At 41.6% G+C, this 20,505-nt stretch overlaps 1 protein-coding gene across 1 annotated transcript in view; it reads right to left on the bottom strand.

The window, feature by feature from the left end:
* LOC6552400 (ras-like protein family member 10B) overlaps positions 1–20,505 on the bottom strand; it is a 38,927-nt gene that overhangs the window by 3,753 nt on the left and 14,669 nt on the right. The window contains 2 exon segments of the mRNA XM_001978890.3: positions 5,560–5,682; positions 11,172–11,704. Of these exon segments, the coding sequence (XP_001978926.2) occupies positions 5,560–5,682; positions 11,172–11,516 (468 nt within the window). The 5' untranslated portion in view covers positions 11,517–11,704.

A 20,505-nucleotide genomic window follows, 5' to 3' on the forward strand; every position in this document is an offset into this window, starting at 1 on the left:
TTCCGCCGCTTTATCATATTTATTTAGGACTTGGTTGACCATTCTTGTGGCTTTAGCAATCTTTAGAAACCCACAGCAGTCGTATTTCAGCTCGAGAAACTGCCGCATCGCTAATCGGATTCAGCAGCTAGCACATTTATTAAATGCCGCTGAATTTCAAAGGACGCAGCACCAAGCTGTTCCCACAGTAGCCGAAAGCCGGAGCAGTTACTCCTCAGGATAATGCGTGCCAGTAAATATTTATTGTCCAATTGGTGCATTAAAATGCGTTGGTTATGGAATTGTTCTTTAGGATTGAGGTAATTTGGTTCAATGTAAAATAACTCGGACGCTTTGATTAATAAATCTTGTGAAATCTGGTTATATGTTAGCTATTCTGATTAATAAATATACGCAATAGTCAAGTATATGTATATGCATCTAGTACTGAGTAATCTATCACCAACCTAATCTTGTTTAAGAAAGATATGTAGATGCGCACAACACCTAACTAACTGATAGGTCCCTTTGGAATACAAAGCAGAAATAAAATTTCACGGAAGCTGCCCGGGATATTGCTTATATTTTTAAAAGTTTATTTTTATTCGGCAGCCATAAACAAATCCCTGAGCAGCTGCCAAACTGCTGATCCTTTAGCGCGCGGAGGCCTCGCATCGCAAATCAGCAGGCAGTTTCCACCGCAGGCAGGTGGCCACATTTTCCACTCCGGGCACTAATGACCAGGATTTGGGAGGTGGGAAGACAGTAAGTAAACGATATAATTAAATTTACGTCGCAGCGTTTTAGACGCAAACAAAAGTCAACGGCCGCCTAGACGAAAACAGCCGTCCAGACATTTCGGAGGAGCAATCCGCGAACATCTAGTGATGACTGCCTAGCTGCTTTCTATCTGTGCTCGCAGGAATATAAGGTCAGAATTCTCACAATATACTTTTATTTTAGTTACATTTACCAAAGGAAGTATGTAACATTTATACGTATACGATCATTGGGCACGAATTTAAATTGCTGTACCCAGTGCCTCAAAATAAATGGAGTGAACGCTTGTAGGTTAGCTTATTTTTAAGGCGTATCAGTCACCACTTAGATTCCTTATCTCGATTCCCGACCCTGTGCACGGTTGGGCAGCTTTGGGTCCGCATTCCTTGGCGCCTTTACGTCTGGTCCTTTGGCCTGTCAGTTTTCAAGCTCTCCAGCTCCAAGCTCCTCGGTTCATCCCCTTCGCGACCTCCTGGGTGCGGATGGTGTGTCACTCCGGCGGGCAGACAGTCGACGCCACTCCCTTCGCGCGGTAAGTTACATAGCTAGATTTACGTTTTTGATTAAATTTCATTTAATTTGCGCTTCCTCCGCTCCTCCGCTCCTCGGTCCATTGTGATTATTGTTGCTTTGTTAATTAACGGGGTGCCTTGGGAGCAGGCTTGAAATGCGAGCAGCTCTTTAGCCAGGATTCTCGACGTCTGCTGGCCCAGTTGCAATTGCTGTAACTGTAACTGCCACTCGGTTGCTCTCTTGGCTTCGATCCACGATGGCTGGGACACATGAGGGACTTGGAGGGCACCAGGCTAGTAAGCTGAGCTCCCGTCTGGCTGGCGACCCCCTTGCCTGGCTCTTATCAGTCAGAATATCTGGGTCAGCAGGTGCGATTGATTATGGTGGGGTTCAATAAATGACTACCTGGATAATGAGTTCGATAACTGAATGGGAGAGACTTTCTATCGGTTATATACCTTTAAGTAAAGCATATCGTACAACCGCATTAAAAATATATAAAATTGAAAATTGCAGCTAGTATTGTAATATGCATAATTAAACAAACGAGAGTAGGAGTCAAGATATGTAATTGGTTTAATATAAACATAGGCATTTAATAACGTATTTTTTATCCTAAAATAAAATATGTCTAGATTGTAGTATTTAGATCTTTTTTTTCAAGTCTATTATTTAAATTACACAAACTACTCGCATAATTATGTACTTTTAAGAAAAATTCGGCATACATTAATAGCTGCTCACCTATAGTGCAAGACAAAGTTTTTTTTTATCGCACCTACACTAAAAATAATGGCACATCGCCGTGGATTGTTAAAAAAAAAATTCTCTAAGCCTTTAAACAATTTGCCCTAAAACTATGGACGTTTGGTCCGAAATACAAAGAGACGGAAATAATGAAGGATATAGAAGATTTCTCGTAATTTGCCTGCTCAAATGGGATTCTATGGGATTCGCTTTGATTCTAGTTACTAGAATTTAGTGTGATGTGAACAGTGTCAAACAGCGTCATGGATGTTTTCAAAGGCCAACGATACTATCACAATACTATTGTTACATACAAAATTGCAATCTTAGAAAAATATATCAATATAAAAAATATAAAATATTATATAATTTAATAAAAGCGAGGAAATGCTCTTCACCGATAGTATCGATAGTGACATCGATGTTTTCCCAGATTTATGTTTTAACACTATGGGTAAAGAATATTGCCTTTTATAACCTTTTTGTAGGTATTTAGACTTGAGCTACTCCATTAGCTGTAGAGTTTTCCAAAGGTGCGAGAAATTTTAAGAAGTATACGTATGTTTTATTGTATTAGGTATATCAAGTTATTTATTGTTGCATGTCTGAACAATATGCATTGGATATTCTTTTTCTTCTCCAGCCACAAGTAGGATTCATAAAAACACATGTAATATTTTTTAAAGTTTTTATGTAACATAAAAGCGTTTCCGACCATATAATGTATATAATATATATCCGCCCACAAGCCGGCCAAACTGCCACGCCTACACTTTAAATAAATTTTAAAGTTTTTTCATTTTATTATTTTTTTTTTACCAATTTCTAGCGATATTCCAGAAAATGCTAAAATTTCTCGTTCGCACTTTCACTAGCTGAGTAACGGGTAGCCGATAGTCGGCGAACTCGACTATAGTAATCTCCCTTGTTAATATTTTAAAGAGTTCTAGTTTAGTATACATGTAAGTATACATGTTAGTATATAATGTAACGATGTAACGACCATAACGACCATTCCTAATGACTTCACTAACAGACTCAGTATATCATGGACTCGATATTAACTATAACATCATGCAATATAATTCATCAAGTTTGGGCCTCCCCTACTGATTCCCATAGGCCTGTGAGCCGTCTTCCCCAGATTGTCATCTCGAGTGGCTTTGAGCAGCGAAGGAAACAATGACCAACCAAATGGCCCCCACTTCGCACAGCCACACAGAGCCAAATCACCTGTTCTCCACTGGCTCTGGTGAATATGAGCGGGAATCCGTTGGAAAATAAATGTTGTTTGTACAAGTGGAAACCATTAAGGTGGACTTTGAGTTATGACTGCCAGGCAGTGCACTTGGCGATGAAAAATTCCGCACAATAAACAGGCGACAGCGAAGTGAAGGCTCCCAACCTGCGGACAACCTGGACCCCTCCATCCTACCCCAATCCTGGCCAGAAAAAACCCTGTTGGCCCGCTTTTAGACAACAGTCAGCCATTTGGTCAGCACAATGGATGAACAACAAAGAGTGTAACAAAGGGGGGCAAAAAAGCTCTGCTCGAAAACAAATTCACGCCAAAATGGACATGAATAAGTTGAAAAGCATCGAGTGGCGGCATGGGCGGCATGGGCGGCATGGGCGGCGCTGGCGAACTGTCGAAAAGGGGGCGGGCGGTATGGGTCGCTCGGCACGTAGTTATTATGACAATGGATGCGGTTGGCTGGCTGCCCGACGCTTGCTTGTCAACTCTTTTGCTCCGCTTGCCATTTCAATTCCGCCCGCTTCTCGTCCCCTGCATCCGCGAATCTGGGGGAATGCGGATTGGGTATCCATGGCGTTGCCACAGAATCCTCCCCGGGCCATATCTTTTGGCGACTTTGTCAGCTCAGCACACACTTGGCCCAGTTCTCGATTTCCTAGATCCACGACTGCCCCAAATTTATTCAGCCGCGGCACAAAGGGATGTACTCGTATGTAGGTAGATACATATGCAAAGGAACAGGCCATATTAACTGGATCGATAGCAAGTGTAGAGATTCCATTCAACTAGGCCCTAAAAATAGGTAATTACCTGATTAATATTAAAAGCTAGGCCAAGGATTACCTTGATTTCCAACGCAGGTTTTCCGCCCAATTGAAAAAGCATACTTATAATAACCAGCTTGAGTACCTGGCCTCTATAAAGTGCACTTCTTAAAGTAAAGATACTATTAGTAATCCCAAAGAAATCCTCTTCTTACTTGGGAGCTCGTGCTTTGCATATCCTAGAAGGCCCTGGGGGGAAGTCAAACAGCAACTGGCCTTGTTCGGTGTGTGTTCCATAAATATTTTATGATAGTTAAACGTGGCAGACCGAAGAACAAAAACTGGTGGTACAGGGATGTCCTGGTAGTGATATGTAAGGCAGTTCACGGCGTTGGTGTGAAATCATTTCGCCCATTTTCGTTGTCAGTTTGCGATTTGTGGCATGCAAAACTACTCCCTAATTGCCAAAGTCCTCTGCCAACTCATGGAAGCAACCAAATGGACGTTGCAAGTATGAACGGAGATATGGGGAACCCAACTTTGGGTAATTTTACTTGGGCAACTGCAATTGCCACATAAATGGACGAAAATATTGACATAGGGCCGGTCCTTATGGTAATTTGGTAATATTGTTGTTCAGGGCTAGTTTCGCCACAAAGCAGTTAAAAATTGATAATAAACAGATATCGTAACGCTGACCGCCATGCACCTGAATACTCTCTGTTGGCTATTACAGGAAAATTCATAGGGGCTTTCACAATATTTTTAAATACATTTTAAGAGAGGAAACTTTTGGAATCGCGTTGAGCCATAGAACATCTAAAGTACTAAAACCCTTTGGCATAAAATTTGACCACGTCGCTGGGCTGAGAGCTTTAGATTAAAGTCCTTCTCTCTTTAAAAGTATTAATTGGCTTAGAAAAATAAATTTTAGTCTCTGCTTCAAATTCATGTTTTCATTTTAAGATCGCTACTAAATTAATAAAATATAATCAATTAAATTGCATGTTCAGACTGAAAAGCTTTGCAGTTGATTCGTTAGACATTCCCGTGTCTAATTTCATTTCATTTAATTTCATTTTGCATTTCCCGTAAAATGTCTATATTATCCTCCCAAATTTTCAGCACATCTTTTACGATAAGGCTCTTGGTGGTTGTAAGTTTGAGCATCTAGACAACAGTAGGCAGTAGGAGTTAAATCGTACTCGGGTTAATATTTCCACTGGGCGAGGAAAGCCGGAAAATTGCAAATGGCTGTGGGTCTCTGGGGCAATTTAGATTACTTAGCAATTTATTATGGCCAGGGGGAGCATTTTCTAATATATCAGCAGCATGAAATTTACCGGAAAATTGCATAAAAATAGTTTGTACATATTTTTAGAAAATTCCTCACCACAGCCACGCTGTGACAGTGGAGAAACTTTTAACTAAATTATGGAAAGTTGGAAATTGTGGCAAGGGCTGTGGCTGGGATGGATTTATGGCAGATATGGGGCTGCCAGGTGGCAGCTGCTAACTCACCTGGGGAGGAACGTCCAGTACCATCAGCTCCCGAATGCAGGTGTCGCAGACCAGACAGTTTTTGTAAATCTTGCGATGAGTTGTCGTCTGATGAGTCCTGGGAAAGTCATGGTAGAAAAATTGCTGTAAATAAGCACGAAAGAGCGGAGTCAGTTAAGCATGAAAGTTAAATATAATTATTAATATAAAATATTTATTACTACATTATTAGAAATTAAAATTACAAATTAATAGCACTTCGCCAAATCGTTTTACTCCATAAAGTTTTCCTTGCACTGTACGCGATTCTTGCTTATCTGTTCTCTATGCCGAGCAAACATTTTAAATATGCGCCATGAGCTTTTGCATGAGGTCCTTTGGCCGGCAAAACTCACAAAAACAGCCACATATTTTCATGGACATTTCTAGCTTATTAAAATTGTAAGCGCTTAAATGTATGCTTCGGATTTTACGTTCTCCAACGTAATCATAAAAAGTACTTAAAACGGGAAATAAACAGCAATGGTAATGGGTGTATGAGCTGTGTGTCCATCGAAGCGTAGGGTAGAGCTTAGAGAAGTGTAATTAAACAAGGCTTTAGGCCAGCTAAAGATATTCTTGAAATATAAATGAAAATAATTAAATTGTTATATTGTTATATTGCAGACAGATACTACATTTTAATTTAGTTTTAATACTATACAATCATAACTCATTTATTTATATACTATTACTGTTTTTATAGTTATACTATAGGATATATATTTTTATATACATATATATACATATAGGATATAGTATATAGTATAGGATACTATATTCTTCTTAACTGGAGTATACCCTGTTTAGATTTAATATGCGACTTTTTGATACCCGTTACTCAGCCGTTAAAGGAGCGAGAGAGAGATATGCTGGCTGGCTACATCATATGAGTGATGTAGCAAGCAGACACAGCCTGCGTTTACATCCATTATACCTTTGCATAAAGTAATAGATTCTTAATCATTTCTTAATCATTTTTACATTGGATACTGCCATGTCCGTCTGTCCCTTTCTGCGCAAACTGAATTTTCAGTTTTTAAGCTATCTGCATGAAAATTTCCCAAAAGTCTTCATGATATTGCAGGTAGTTTATAAGTCGAAGGGGCCGTAACGGTAAGAAATAAAATTACATTTTATCTTAAGATGTTAGATTTCAGTATACATCAGTCTATGGTCATATAGCTGTATATATAATTCGGCTTTCCGAAGTCTTACTTTTGTTTATACCCGTTACTCGTAGAGTAAAAGGGGATACTTGAAAATTATGTAACATATAGAAGGAAGCGCTTCCGACCATATAAAGTATATATATTCTGTTTATGTTCGTCTGTCTGTCCGTCCGTATGAACGTCGATAACTCAGGAACTAAAACAGCTAGAAAATTGAAGATTCTAGGGACATAAACGCAGAGCAAGTTTGTTGTTTCGGAGAACTCGACTATAGCGATCTATCTTGTTTTTCTATATACATATTCCAAATTTTTTTCAATCAAGTTCACGCTTTAACTTGTTAATACATTTTTAGTTACCTAATGCTCAGTGTCGCCATCCCCAGGAAGGACTTTTAGACTTTTTTTGGATTTCACTTGGCGCCGTTGTCGTAATGACCCTTACCCGCGGCCTTTTCTTTTACTTACTCTCTTATTGGGTCTTTATCTGGGATTCGGAGTTGCGAAGGCGAATCGCAGAGTTTTAAAATAAAGCCAAGGCCATCGGACACATAAAATACAGTTTGTAAAGACATTTAATAATGAAAGCGGGGAAATGTCACAATGGGAAAATGGGCCTGGGGATGCTTGGGACTGGCAATGGGTATCAATGCATGAGGAGCGTTAAGATATTCAACGCCTGATTTCACTTTAAAGTGATGCCTTGCCGCTTCAAGAAGCCATAAAAAAATCAATAAAAAAAAAATTTGAGGAATTTGTAGAATGGAAATTCATAGGTTTCTCGAAAACCCTTGAATGATAAACTTATGAAAAGTGTTTCTCGGTGCTACTGTTCAAGGGGTGGCTAATAGGAAAGTCAATAAAAGAGAGCGATCCCCGCTCGTCTAATAAAAATGCAAATTATCTTCTGCCAATCAGCACACCCATTGTTGTCGCTGCAATTAAATCAGATGCAATTTATGCGCACTATATTCAATTATGGGCACCGAAAAGGAAGCAGCAAGGCAGCAAGGCAGCAAGGTCACCGGAAGCGGAAGTGGCTGCGTTAGGAAGATGCCACGGCTGGCTGGCCCAAAACGGGTATGTTAGATTCCTTGAAAAGTATGTAACACGTTTGCGTCGCTTTAGTCTTGCAAATTTCCATCGATTTGCCAAACAATTTTTCGACTTTTTTTTAAAAGTTTTTTTTTTCCATTTTATTATGATTTTCCCCAATTTCTACCGATATGCAAGAAAAATGTTAAAATTTCGCGTCAGCATTTCCATTTGCTGAACTACCGGTATCTGATAGTCGTGGAACTCGACTATAGCTTTCTACCTTGTGTTTTTTCAAATCATACGCTGCACAGACGGGCAATTCACCTCCTGAACACGGAGGCGGGGGCGTGGCAAAGGGGTCAGACATCGATTCGATTCGCATCGCGTCGCTTTTATGTGTCAACGCCGCATATCATTGACTCTTATTTTCATTGAACTGGTAATTGAATAAGAAATGACATTGATGTTGGCTCTGTGGTCTCCTGGCCCGTTTCCATGTCCCAGTTTTGAGCTTCGTGCTCCGTGCTCCGTGCTCCGTGCACCGTGCACCTTGCTCCAAGCTGCTAAGGTCGTTGGGGCTTCGTAGCTTTCCGTCCTTTATGCTGCCTCCTTGCTGCCTCATAAAAAACGGTACATTATCTGCCACATAAATAAGCTCGCCGGGATCCTAGCTGCTTTTCTAAATGTACTCTAATAGATATTCATGGCGCACGCTTTATTAATATGACTGCGTTTTATTGCTCCCTTGTAAGCCAGGGAGAAATATGTATAAGTTTAAGTTCTTGTTCTTTCTAAATTGAATATCTAAATATATATATTTGTTTATAAATAAGCAACAATCCGTGCAGTGTTAAATAAGGTATTTTTTTACATTTCTTATGTAGGTAATTATATTTCGAGATATTTAAGAAGTATTTTAATGGTAAAATCCCTTCCGTTTCTCGATTCGCGTTATCCTGTTGGAACAATTACGTTATTTGATTTCGCGTTTTTTTTACGCGGCTATTACATTCACGAGTCTATAAACATTTCGGATGCCTGGTGTGCGAGATTAACATCGTCTCATTCCGAAAAGGATTTTCTTGGCCAGCTTGACCGCAAACGGCCATTAAACAGGGCGTAATTGATTTTGCAGTGCTTAAAATGCCATAAAAATGCACAAATCTCGCATTACAAGCAATAAAAGGCACCCAACGGGAATTGAGCAAGCAGTTCGGAAAAGCGATCCTAAAAGCTGATGCATACATGCTCCCAATCGCAGTCGTGGAAATTAAACGCAGAATGGAAAATAATGGACCACGTAGCGGAAAAGCGGAAAGCAAATGGCAAAGCGGCCAACTCGCAACTGCCAACTGCAGTTAATTGAATTTACCAAGCGAGAGGTGAAAAGCGAGGGCGTGGAGGTCGGCCGTGGCCGGAATACGGACCGTTTTTCACAACTAGGATAATACTCTTTTCCCCCTGGCGTGCCAAAATCCTAGTGACTTAGAAAAAGATTGCATTTCAAGCAAATTGTATATTCGACATTTTGAAATATGCTGCTTTAACCTTTTTTAAATATTGTTTTAAAAGCCTAGGCACTTAAGTGGGAAAATCGAAAATTTTCTAGTTATTTATCAAAACAAATTGAATTATGAAAGGGTAATCATCGAGACTGTCACTAAGCAAAAGGTATACAGAATCGAATTTATTTTACTTTTCTGAGTTTAATTGAAAAACTTTTTGTTTACTGTTGCAGCTTAATTAAAGTTGTATTTTTTCAAATAAATCTTTAATTTTTTGTTTAGAAAATGTAATTAAAACTGACAGATTGTTTGGTAGTCCAACTATCCAAAACCATTTGTACCCCTACTCGTAGAAACCAGAAAGACGGTAGCATAAGGCGTTTCGTTTTCGTGGGAACTACATACGTTAAATTGAAACTGAGATTGAGCTAAATTCTAGTTATTAGAATAATTATTCTAGTGTCTTTGGTCAAAAGTTATTAAAAGCTCATTGGCGAGAGCCGTCTTCATACTGTAAGGCGAGGCATTCAATTTCTGCTTGCTACACCACTCGCTGTGGTGCTCATCGCACTCTCTCTCTCGCACTCCATTAGCTGAGTAACGATATTTACTGGTCATAATAATGGTAAAAAAAAGAAACAACTTAATTTCTCAGTTTTCTAATAAAAAAAAACCTAATAAATATTTTCCCCATATGGTAACGAATTTGACTTTTTCCATTGACAGTACAGCATATAAATATAAAAAGATTGAGAAATGGACAGTACTTGATTAAACTTTTGAATATAAGTTAACAGATAGATTCTGTTGATTTTGACTTTTCGAGTCATGAAATCCAATGAACTCTTCTCCTTGGTGCCACAGTGACCATAATTGCTGATGGACCCCCACAGCAGCAGGCAGCCACGGTAAACACATGTGAGGCATTCAAGCTCTGTGGCTTGCCATTGTCTAATTACAAAAGATAAGCCACAAAAGATACTATGCGATGCGAATCGCAAATCAAATTAACGGGACTCCCACACGCACACAAATGCCATTAGAGGACCGGGAGGGGAGGAGACGATGTGAGGATGCGAATCCTGGATGGGATGGAGGTGGCAATGTAGGTAGATGGTGCGCTAAACATCGCCGATGAGGGCCAGCTGTCGTGGGATGGTCTATTAAAAAGTTTGCCCCAAACTTTTCAGCTTTCAGCATTCAGCTTTGCACGGGGTCGCCCGTGGGCCATTAATAATTTAAAGCCAAGTTGGGGCATCAAAAGTGCAGCGTTGCACTCCATGCATCCCCTCGCAATTTAACGTTTTGCTTGCGTGGGGGACACTTAAATCGGGAATTCTGCTAATTGAAAATGCAATTTATTGTTGAGCAACTGATTAATACGAGCGGTCAACAAGCTGCCATCTACGCGATGATTGGATGGGATTCGACCAACGTTTTAATTGCAAATAGGAAACAGTCAAATTAACATTGGATTTCCATATTAATTGCCACAGTTTGGAAGCAATGTTTGTTTTGACAGCTATTGAAATAAGGACAACATATTGAAATAAGAATAATATTGGATAAGGATATTGAAATAAGAAATAACAATAACTTTTGGGTTCTACCCGATGTCAGTTCGCAAAGCTGCTCCCAATTGTTAATCGCAATCTGACTTGTGGATTGGCTTCTACGTGAATAATATTTAATCGTATTTAATCATTTTTAATTATGCAGCTTGTGCACTCAGAAAGAAACGCACATTATCTTGAAAGCCTTTGCTTTTAGGTGAGGGAAATAACTATATAGAATAATTATCATTATAAATATATAAGTAAATACATATAAATAAATATTATTCCAGTGTCTTTGCTCGTACATATGTAGGTTGGACTCACCTGTAGTATGCTTGTTTTGCCGACCCCAGTAGCCCCCAAAAACGCGGCTTTAAGGGGGCCCTGCAGCCATGGCGGCTCCGCACCACCCTCCAGAGTGATGCGCTATGCCGAGATGCACTTATTCTGTATGTGGAGCTCCATTTCGATTGAGATCTTGGTTGTGGGGGTTGTGACTGCGATGGCGGTGGCTTTGGCTTTTGTTCCTTTGGCTCCTGCGGCTGCTGCTGCTCCTGTTTTGATATTGCCTGCTGCTGTCCTCGCACTATCACCGACATAATCAACGCTTCGTGTGCTTCCGATCAAGAGTTTCTTAGAGTTGGTTGGCGATATAGTACTACTCCACATTATATTGTTGTTGTAATTGCTTATGGTGTTCTTGTTATCCTTCTGCTTGAACGACGCCAGCTTGCCGGATTTTGTTGATCGGTTGGGAGGAAGGACTCGTTGGATAGGAGCGAAAGTGAAGCCAGGCAGCAGAGTTTGAAATTAGATATGCAGTTTTGTGATAGTGCTGGATGGTTAGTTTGTATTTCCTGAAAGAGCAGAACGGTTATAAAATTAATTGGTATCTAAAAACTGATAAGGCAAGCTTTATAAATTTGGCTCTTATCTTTATCATAGCTATTTCCCGCAGGACTTCGCAAGATGGGTCGTAAAATTATAATTTAAGTGGCGTTTTCCATTAATCGGAAAGCTGAACAGAAATGAAAACAAATCAAAGGCATAAAATCAATGGCAAAATTGACGGAAAAAATCGCACAATGATTCCGAGTCAAGCAGCTCGAATTCGGCTGACTAAATTTATTGAGTCGCCAGCGGATATTGCACATTGATTTCAGTTTAAAAACATAAATATTGTTTGGGGCCCCGCCCTTCGCCTTCTGGTTTTTTTTGCGTGATGCTCCTTGGGGTCTCTTTGCATTGCCAATAATAAATTTCAAATTTCACATTTCACTTCCGCTACATAACGGAAGTTGATTTCTGGCTCTCGCTTTTGCCAAGGGCGCCAATTTGTACTGCCTATTTTTTGAATTCGAGGATAACAGCAAGTGGGGCGTGAAAAGTGCTTTCCAATTCTGTTCCCTGTCCCCAGTATTTCTCGTTTTGGGTGGACCGCTTATAAATTTCACGAGAACAGATTTATAATTAGAAAAGTTTTGGAAAACGAGTTTGGGCTTTGATTAACGCCACTTCTGCGTCTTAAATGCTTGTTAAAGCCAGTTTAAATTGCAGAAAAGCGTTTAGTCAGCAACAGAATTTCGGGCCTACTCTTAATTAGTTAGACATCTGCCAACAGCTTCATCCATCATCACTCGGAGCAGGGAAACTTAATAAATTTAATAACCACAAAATCGCTCGGAGCGATGAGCTTGGTGCCAGGGTGCTAAAAATGCCAGACAGCCCTAGCCTTCGCCATATTTATAGCCCACATCTCCATAAGAATCAGCACCAGCCTTCGTCGCATCCCTGCCTAGTCACCTTCCCGCAAATCACGCGTCATCGAGGCGACGCCCACAACTAACTGGAGCCGTATTGTGGGCTATTGTGGGCATGCCAGGAGCACAGATGCCGCGCCGGCGGATTTGATTTGATCAGATATGAGTGAGAGCGTCTTAAGCGGCGCCCATACGGGAAAACCGTTGCTTAGCGTTTTCGAGGGTGAGCGCTCAAGGTCGAATAGTCGATACCCTATGGTATCAAGCCCCTCATCTGCATGGCCTTAAGTTGACTCAAATTTCTATCCCAGGATGGAGCTGCCGACTCAATTGTCAGTAACACAAACCCGGCTGTACTTTTGCATATTCCTCGTAAATAGGGAAGCTATTCTCTCATCGAACCTTCATTCATGACGGCAGCCCTGCAGGCTAGCACTTTGATTAGATTTTGGAGGCCGGAGTAAATTGAATTTGGAAAACAACACATTTGGTCGGGCATGTTATGGCACTTGGCGCGGATTGGTGGCCTTTTGTCTCCGATCTCAGGACCCAATTCATACACCCCGTGGCCCAGTTCATTGATACGCTCTCGGCGAAGGTCGAAGTACGTAGAGCACAAGTGCCTGCGGCTGAGGTGGATGTGGATGTGGCTGTTTAGGCCGAGGTTGGTGGGCGTGCCGTGGCCCGAGGCACAAATCATGGCAATTGAAAACTTTCCACTCCAAGGCTTAGGCCACATCCCCATCCCCGTGCTCATTCCCAGCCGCGGCTTCGATGCCAGACAATTGTAGCCCAGTTATTGTGTATATATTTGAGCTGTGTGTAATGTAATGCTTTTAGCCTTCTCCCCACTCGAAAATTTGCTGCGGTCTTTATGCTGACAGGCTCTGGCAAACTGTTCGCCCCAAGAGTTCCGACTTTTCCGAGTAGGAGTGCGAATTCGACTTCCGACCATTTGGTGGCTTTTGTTTAAGTCACACCTTAGCTTTTTATGCGACGTGCCACTAAAATGTTACAGGGTATTTATTGTTGGCATAGCCACTTGCTACAGTTGTTTTTCGACCAGCTTCGTTGTATATCAAGCGTTACAAATTCTAGCCAATTTAATAACGGCCTTGTAGTCTCAGCTTCTCAGCGAGTAATAAAAGCAAGGACAGAAAAAGGTCCGGAAAAGGGAATGCCAAAGGAACTATCCTTAGATCCCTTTTTTCCAATTTGGGGCAACATCCTGCAGCTTTCGGCGACTAAAGAACTGAAGCTGCAGGAAAAGGGCCACCAAGGACACGTAAATCTGCATATGAGGATGTGTCCTGTCGACAGGCGGAAATGAAATGCAGGTAGCGAATGTCAGCTCCAGGCGGATATTGATTTTGTTGTATGTTCGCGAGCTGTGCCAAGAACTGGAGGCATTCTTATTCAATCCGGCTTACAAAAATGCAGGTTCCATGTTGGATAAATAGAGGATTGCCTACTATATCCAACACAACCTACCCATGGTGATATTTTCGTAAGGCTCAGCATTCTAAGGGCTTCCTTCTTTACAAAGTGTTGTAAGCTGAATCGAAGGCCGTACCTCTAATTGAGGCTACAGTCCTAATGGATTGCCAAGCCTTTCTTAATGACGAGAATTTGCTTCGCTCCTGCCAAACTAGTTAAACAAAGCATTCTGCGCCCCAAGCTGCGACATTATTTCAAATTATGACGAGAATAAAGCAAAACAGGCTTAAGTGAATTTCCGGCAAAGAGTGGATGGGTCCAAGGCGATGACTCGACTCCCTGGAAGGGCAGACAGTACGCCTTATGTCATTTGCATTTTAAGTACAGCACTCCTATCCCTCCTGCCAACTAAACGCAAGTTTCACTGCGTATTTCATACAAGCTAATTTTTTTACGATTATATGCGCTTAATAAACGCCATCGCCCGTGGAGCTGCGATGAGGGATGCCAAGGAATCCAAGCTCGGAGACTCAGCATCTGGGTTCCATCATCGTCTCCATTCCCATCCCCATCCCCATCCGCATCCTTGATCTCCCGTCACGTGCTGTGCCCACTGCTTAGCTGGGGCATCATCTAAGCTAGCGCACCGGAAACGATGGCAGCGCCATTACCACCAACACCACCACAGCGCACAGCGCGGCGGAAGTTCATTCACACACACGCACACATTTACTGGACCCACTGACACACATGCATCCTGGGGGCAAGAAAAGCAGATAGTGGCAGCGCCTCTGGACGCGGATTTCTCCTTTGTTAAGTGTGTCCACACGGGCTAACAGGGATTCCCCGACGCGAATTCCAATCAGATCAAGTTGAAACTATAAAAGACAGTTTTCAATGTTTATCCTGGCTCCATATAAGTCGCTTGTAGCCTAGTCTACATATATAATCTTTTAATCTGCCTTATGTAATCAGGTAACCACTCTTTGGGGCTAAAAAAGGTTTTAGGCTTTGTTCAAATTGAGTTCAAAATTACTCCTTCGATCTAATGATTAGGAAAAACAATATCGAAATGTAATAAAACGAAGTAGTAAACAGTTGGTTTAATTTAATTAAACAGTTAATTAGTTTAGTTTACCAATTAGCCACATTAATGAAATGCAGTAAATTGGCTATTTGTTATATCCTGCAGATTTTGAAAAGTATGGTTTATTAAGAGGTTTATTTAGCAGTTTGATATCATTTTACTTTTCAGAGCTGAGTGGAGTCGATATGTCGACCGGTAGTGCATAATGGGCATCGAAAGTTTATTGGTTTAGAGAAGCCATATTCGTGTGACCCGCCAAAATGTGATGATGTTCAAAAGAACACTTTTAGGTACGTGGATGGGTGCCCATAAAAATGTATGGAGTGTGTTTGATGAGTGAGCCCCGGACCTCAGATATTTATAAAGGTTGCTATTAATAAATTGTATTGCTTTCAACGTCGAGAAAAGGTTTATGGAAACGTAACTTTCCTTATGTTCCATCTGCTGTTTTTATAGCTTCCAGAATAGCAATAGCCTTTTGCCGTGAAAACCGAAGAATAGTTAGGTGGATAGCTTGCTTGAACACCTATTCTTCTGGGATAACTACAAGACCAGTTATTTCCTGGCTTCTGATCCATTAGTAAAAATTAGTTAAAAGTTCTGATCGGTACGGCGATCCAGGAACTGTTTAGTGTAGGTGTCCTTGTTCCTGTTCGATTTTGTATTACTGTGTGCTTATAAGGATGTTATCCATGAACCAAGAGTTTTGCAGGATTGTGTTTTTGTGGATGCAGGATAAACATTTCGACAGTTATTAATACATTTGCTGACCGGTTCTTTTTATTTTTGTTTTTTTTTTAATTCATTTGATTGTATTCAGGGGGTCATTATGTTTCAGATGAGTGTGAATTAAACCAATTAAAATACCCTTGTTTTAAATAGGCGAGGACTGAGGAAAATGTATCTGAAAGATGCAATCAAAGTTTTGTCACTACCTGTTTGCTGTGTTAACTTCTTGTATTATGGGATTGAGGAATATGCGATATAAAAATATGATTGACATATAAAAACGTATTTATGTTGTATTATCATTGGATAAACTATCTTGACCAGGCGTGGGATCTTTTCGGCAATTTACAGGTATTTTTCATCGATGAAGCTGGATGTTGTTGCTACAAATCTTTTAGATGCTATCTTTCATATCTTATGAACTTGTATGTTTATCACTGGATATTCGAAGCGATCGTAGGTCACAAAGGCGGGCAACTACATTCTAGAAGAATGTGTGCCTGAGGTAAAGTTAGGTAATTAAACATGACATATTTCAAGCACTCTATACTCCTAAACCCTTGTGAAGTCTTCCCTCTTTAGAGATGTATTGTGTTCGTTTCTTTTCCCCTTCCTTGCGTGTACTTCGGATCACTACTTGAATGTCCTTGAATAGCAGGTGGCTGAGGGACCTTTTCCCTGGATTTCCTGCTCATTGTCATTTAAGGCGTAAACCTGGTGGGTATTTTCCGTGCCTCATCCCGGATCTGTATTCATAGTTGCCTGAGTTAAACACTCAAGCGGTCTCAATGTGTTTGGATTTTGCCGATTTCGGCTGCACGTGTAATAAGAGCTCTTCGCATGAAAATCTACATACTCGTATACGCCATTTGGTTTGGCTGTGTGGCAGCTAAAGCTTTCCGCCGTTTGACTGCCTTTGCATACATACATATATGTATCCTGGCGTCCTTGTGAGGTGGCTCCTGTCGCCGTAAGAGCGCGTTTTAAGTGTTGAGCAAATATGCGCGTGCTTGGCAGGGCTTACCGCATGGAGAAGTATCCAGCTCCACCCCACATGGCCACAACCACCCTGAGCTCTTCTCGGATTTATCTTACTCGCCTGCCCCATTTCGGTTAGCTTCCAGTTGGCTGGGTGGGGGATCTGAGCACTGTCCGATTCGGACTCAACTTCCGTTCGAAGTGCACCGCCAAATGGATTCGCATTCGGTTTACTTTACCACCTCCTCCACTTGATCTTGGTGCGGGCAAAACTTTTTCAATACTTCAAGAGATTCCGTGTTTTATTTAACCCCCCTCCTCGCCAGCTGCAGCTTTATATAATTGAGTGGAAGGAAGCAGCTTTAACCGCACGAGTTAACCGAGAAGAGGCGATTGCGAGGATTTTGAGTGGAAGCCTTTCGATCCGGCATCTCAAGGAGGGCTACGAAAAATATCTCCTCTTTTCACTGTTCGCCGGGAATGGGAATCATATTTAATTATGGGTTTCTCTCTTAAACATGGCAGCTTAAGCAGGTTACTTTCGTTTGTTCGTGGTATTAAGGTACTTAAAGGCATTTGAGTGTATGAAAAGTGCTTTAAAATCTCAACAGCAGTCGCCCTTCTTCAATAATTAAATTTGACAAAAATCTATTACTTAACATTGAATTTGCGCCAAGAGTAAACACCGTCAATAAGCTAATAATAACTCTACGATCCAATTAAGCATAACTATGTTAGCGGACTTTTCCCTGGAAACTGATGGCTATTATCCCATCGCTTTCGCTGGGAAACTGAAACGACCTCACCAACGAGACGATGGAGTAACCATAAAGGTGCAGGACCAACATAAAACCTGTTCCACGCTGCGGACCAGCCACCAAATACGGTCCCCCAACTTTACACGGTCCCAAAGGATGGCGACAAGTGGGCACATGTGGACGTGAGACCCGAATAAAAGGCCCAATTCTCGCCTTGGACACGCACCGGGAAAATCAATGGAAAGGGGCCATGGAAACGGGAGAGGTGAGGCAGAAGTCAGCAGAGAATTTCCACGTTGATGAGCTGGATTCATTTCGGTTGCGTGCCAAAGTCAACGGAAGGTGCGAATTGGGATCGCGTGGGTGGCTGAACCTTTGAGTCCGGCCGCAAAATGGGAGGCGAACGGAAGCAATCCGAAACTTACAGTTGACATGGAGGACATCATTAGCAGGAGCAGGCAGCTGTCACTTGGGTCGGAAATTACGCATATCCTTTGATAAATTGTAGCGGAAAACGAAATAATGAACTGCTTGCTAACTTTGCGACAAACTATATCAACACTTGAAGATTGTGCGTTGTGTACACCGGAATGGCAAACTTTGCTGCACAGTGGGAAAGCGTAACCTGATTGCAAGGCCTTAATTGGAGCAGTACCAGGACTCAGACTTCCTCGAGCTAGCCCTAACCCATGTCGGTTAGACGCCAGCCGGCTTTGGCTAATGTCATCAAATGACGTGTCACTCAATCGGGCAGCCGAGGAAACCTGATATCCTGGAGCACATCCTTGTGCTGATGTGCGACGATATGCGCTTATGCAAAATTAAATCATTAAAATGCGAGGCGGATGAAATTTTCTTAAACTGTTTTGCGCACGAGTTGATGCCAAGTCACACATGCCCATGCAAACAGCGCCCATACACAAACACGCCCAATGTCCTTAAACACACACACACTCGTGCTTGTGCCTAAGTAGATATTTCATCGGATTTTCACAGCGGCTGAGATAAAAAAGCGGGAACAGCACAGCGAGTCTGGGAAAAACATACGGGACAGCAACAAATTTAAAACGTTTTTGGGACAAGTTCCCCTCGCTAATGGCTGGGGTCATGTTCTGACCTGGTTGACACAAAGGTAAAAAGCAGGAGCGGGAAAACATCGCCAGTCACGTGTGTAAGGCGAGGGACATTAAAATTAAAGGCAGCCACGCGGGAGAAAATTCATTGATAAACCACGAAGTAGGAAAACCGGAAAACTCGCGAAAACTCGTACAAATGTATGCCAAGAAAGGCATGGAGTCCATAAAACCCAAGCATATTTAATTATGAGTATTTAGTAGGGCTAAATAACTACTGCCTCTGTCAATTTAAGATTAATTATAAAATTTACTTACTGTCATACTTGCCTAAGACAGATTGTAAATAAAAAGCCTGTCCTGTAAAAATGGGTTGTCATCGGTGAAAGTATAAATAAAATAGTTTTATAGAAATACATGCGACCCGCATTATTAACGGTGTATTAATAACAGGATATCGAGCCGCCGCTACTCCGATGCGATAAATGTCTGTTTTTCGGCTTAGCTACGTTCTGAGATGTGTCTAACTGAACAGATCCCCACTGCCTAAGCATCTCAGCCCATTCCGGCCACTCCTTCCACAGAACCTGGGGATTGGGGAGCAAGTGGGTGTACGTGCTCCAAAGCCACGACTAGGCAGTTGGGAAATTAAATTCTAGTTACGCCCCTGGAATTTAAAAATAGCAAACAATCGGCGAATTGTTCGGTGGGTGGATGGGAGGCTTTTGGACTGGGAAGAGGGTGGAAGGATGGGGGCTAGAGGCTGAAGGACGCTTGGATGCGGTTGTTGAACGTGTTCAAATTGCCGAAACGCGTCGAAATTATGTTAATGCTGTAAGTACGTGTCCCGAAGGCGGCCAACAAATTGAATATGTATTTAAGCTTTAATGTTGCAAGTGGGCGGCTATCGGGAACGCGTCATTGTTTAATCTGTAATTTGGCAGCTATATCTTTATTGTGCGGGAGCAGGGAGGTGGAAAGAAGTGAATCCTAAAAATTCGGCATCCCCTCGTTCTGTTTGTCTCCCCCGATGTTTGATGTTCTCGTATGTGCATGAATTCTGAAGGAGAGGACTGCTTAACAATTCCTGTTCATCTCCCTGTCACTTTTAATGAGTTCTTGTGCCCGAATTTTCGTTCCCTTGCATTCCGGCTGGAACTTGTTGGCAACAATGTGGGCGAAATTGTCGCCGCCCCCGAAAATCAGGCGAACGCCCTTCGAAGTCGTCGTGGTCGTGGCCATGACGCATTGTCACCATGATTATAATTTCCATCAAGGCGATTTTGTAGGGCTGCGGGAGGATGAGATGGGCAGGTGGCGCCGAGCAAGTCATATTGAACTAATTTGCATCACCAGCGAGGGGCAGTTATTTTTTGATCGGAGAAGAAATTTGGCAATAAGCCGTACACTTAATATTTTAATTTTAAGTAGAAGAAGAGAAAGGTTACAAAATGTGTCCACAAAATGTGCCATAAGCCTACGCCAAGGAAAGTTATTTTGAATTATTTTAGATATTTATAGATTGCGGACCACGTTCCTTTTGATGAAGCGCTCTAGAAACTTGTCAAAACATTTAAAAAGACGGCAAATGGTACATACAATAAATCAAGATGGGCGGCAAACGAGCATGTGCGTAAAGGATTTGGGTTTCCGAAAAGTTTTAAATTTAAAAATTTAGCAACGAACAAGCGAAAACTGTGCAGACTATTTGGTCATAACCTGTGGCAGGCCATCAAAAAGGATTGTGGGGGCGTGGCCCGTGTAGGGATACATTTTGACAGGACCTTTGTTTTCAACTGAAAAACGATGAATTAGTGGGACACTCTCTAGTTAACA

This window comes from Drosophila erecta, unplaced genomic scaffold, assembly GCF_003286155.1.
Source record: "Drosophila erecta strain 14021-0224.00,06,07 unplaced genomic scaffold, DereRS2 tig00000000-arrow-pilon, whole genome shotgun sequence".
NCBI lineage: Eukaryota > Metazoa > Arthropoda > Insecta > Diptera > Drosophilidae > Drosophila > Drosophila erecta.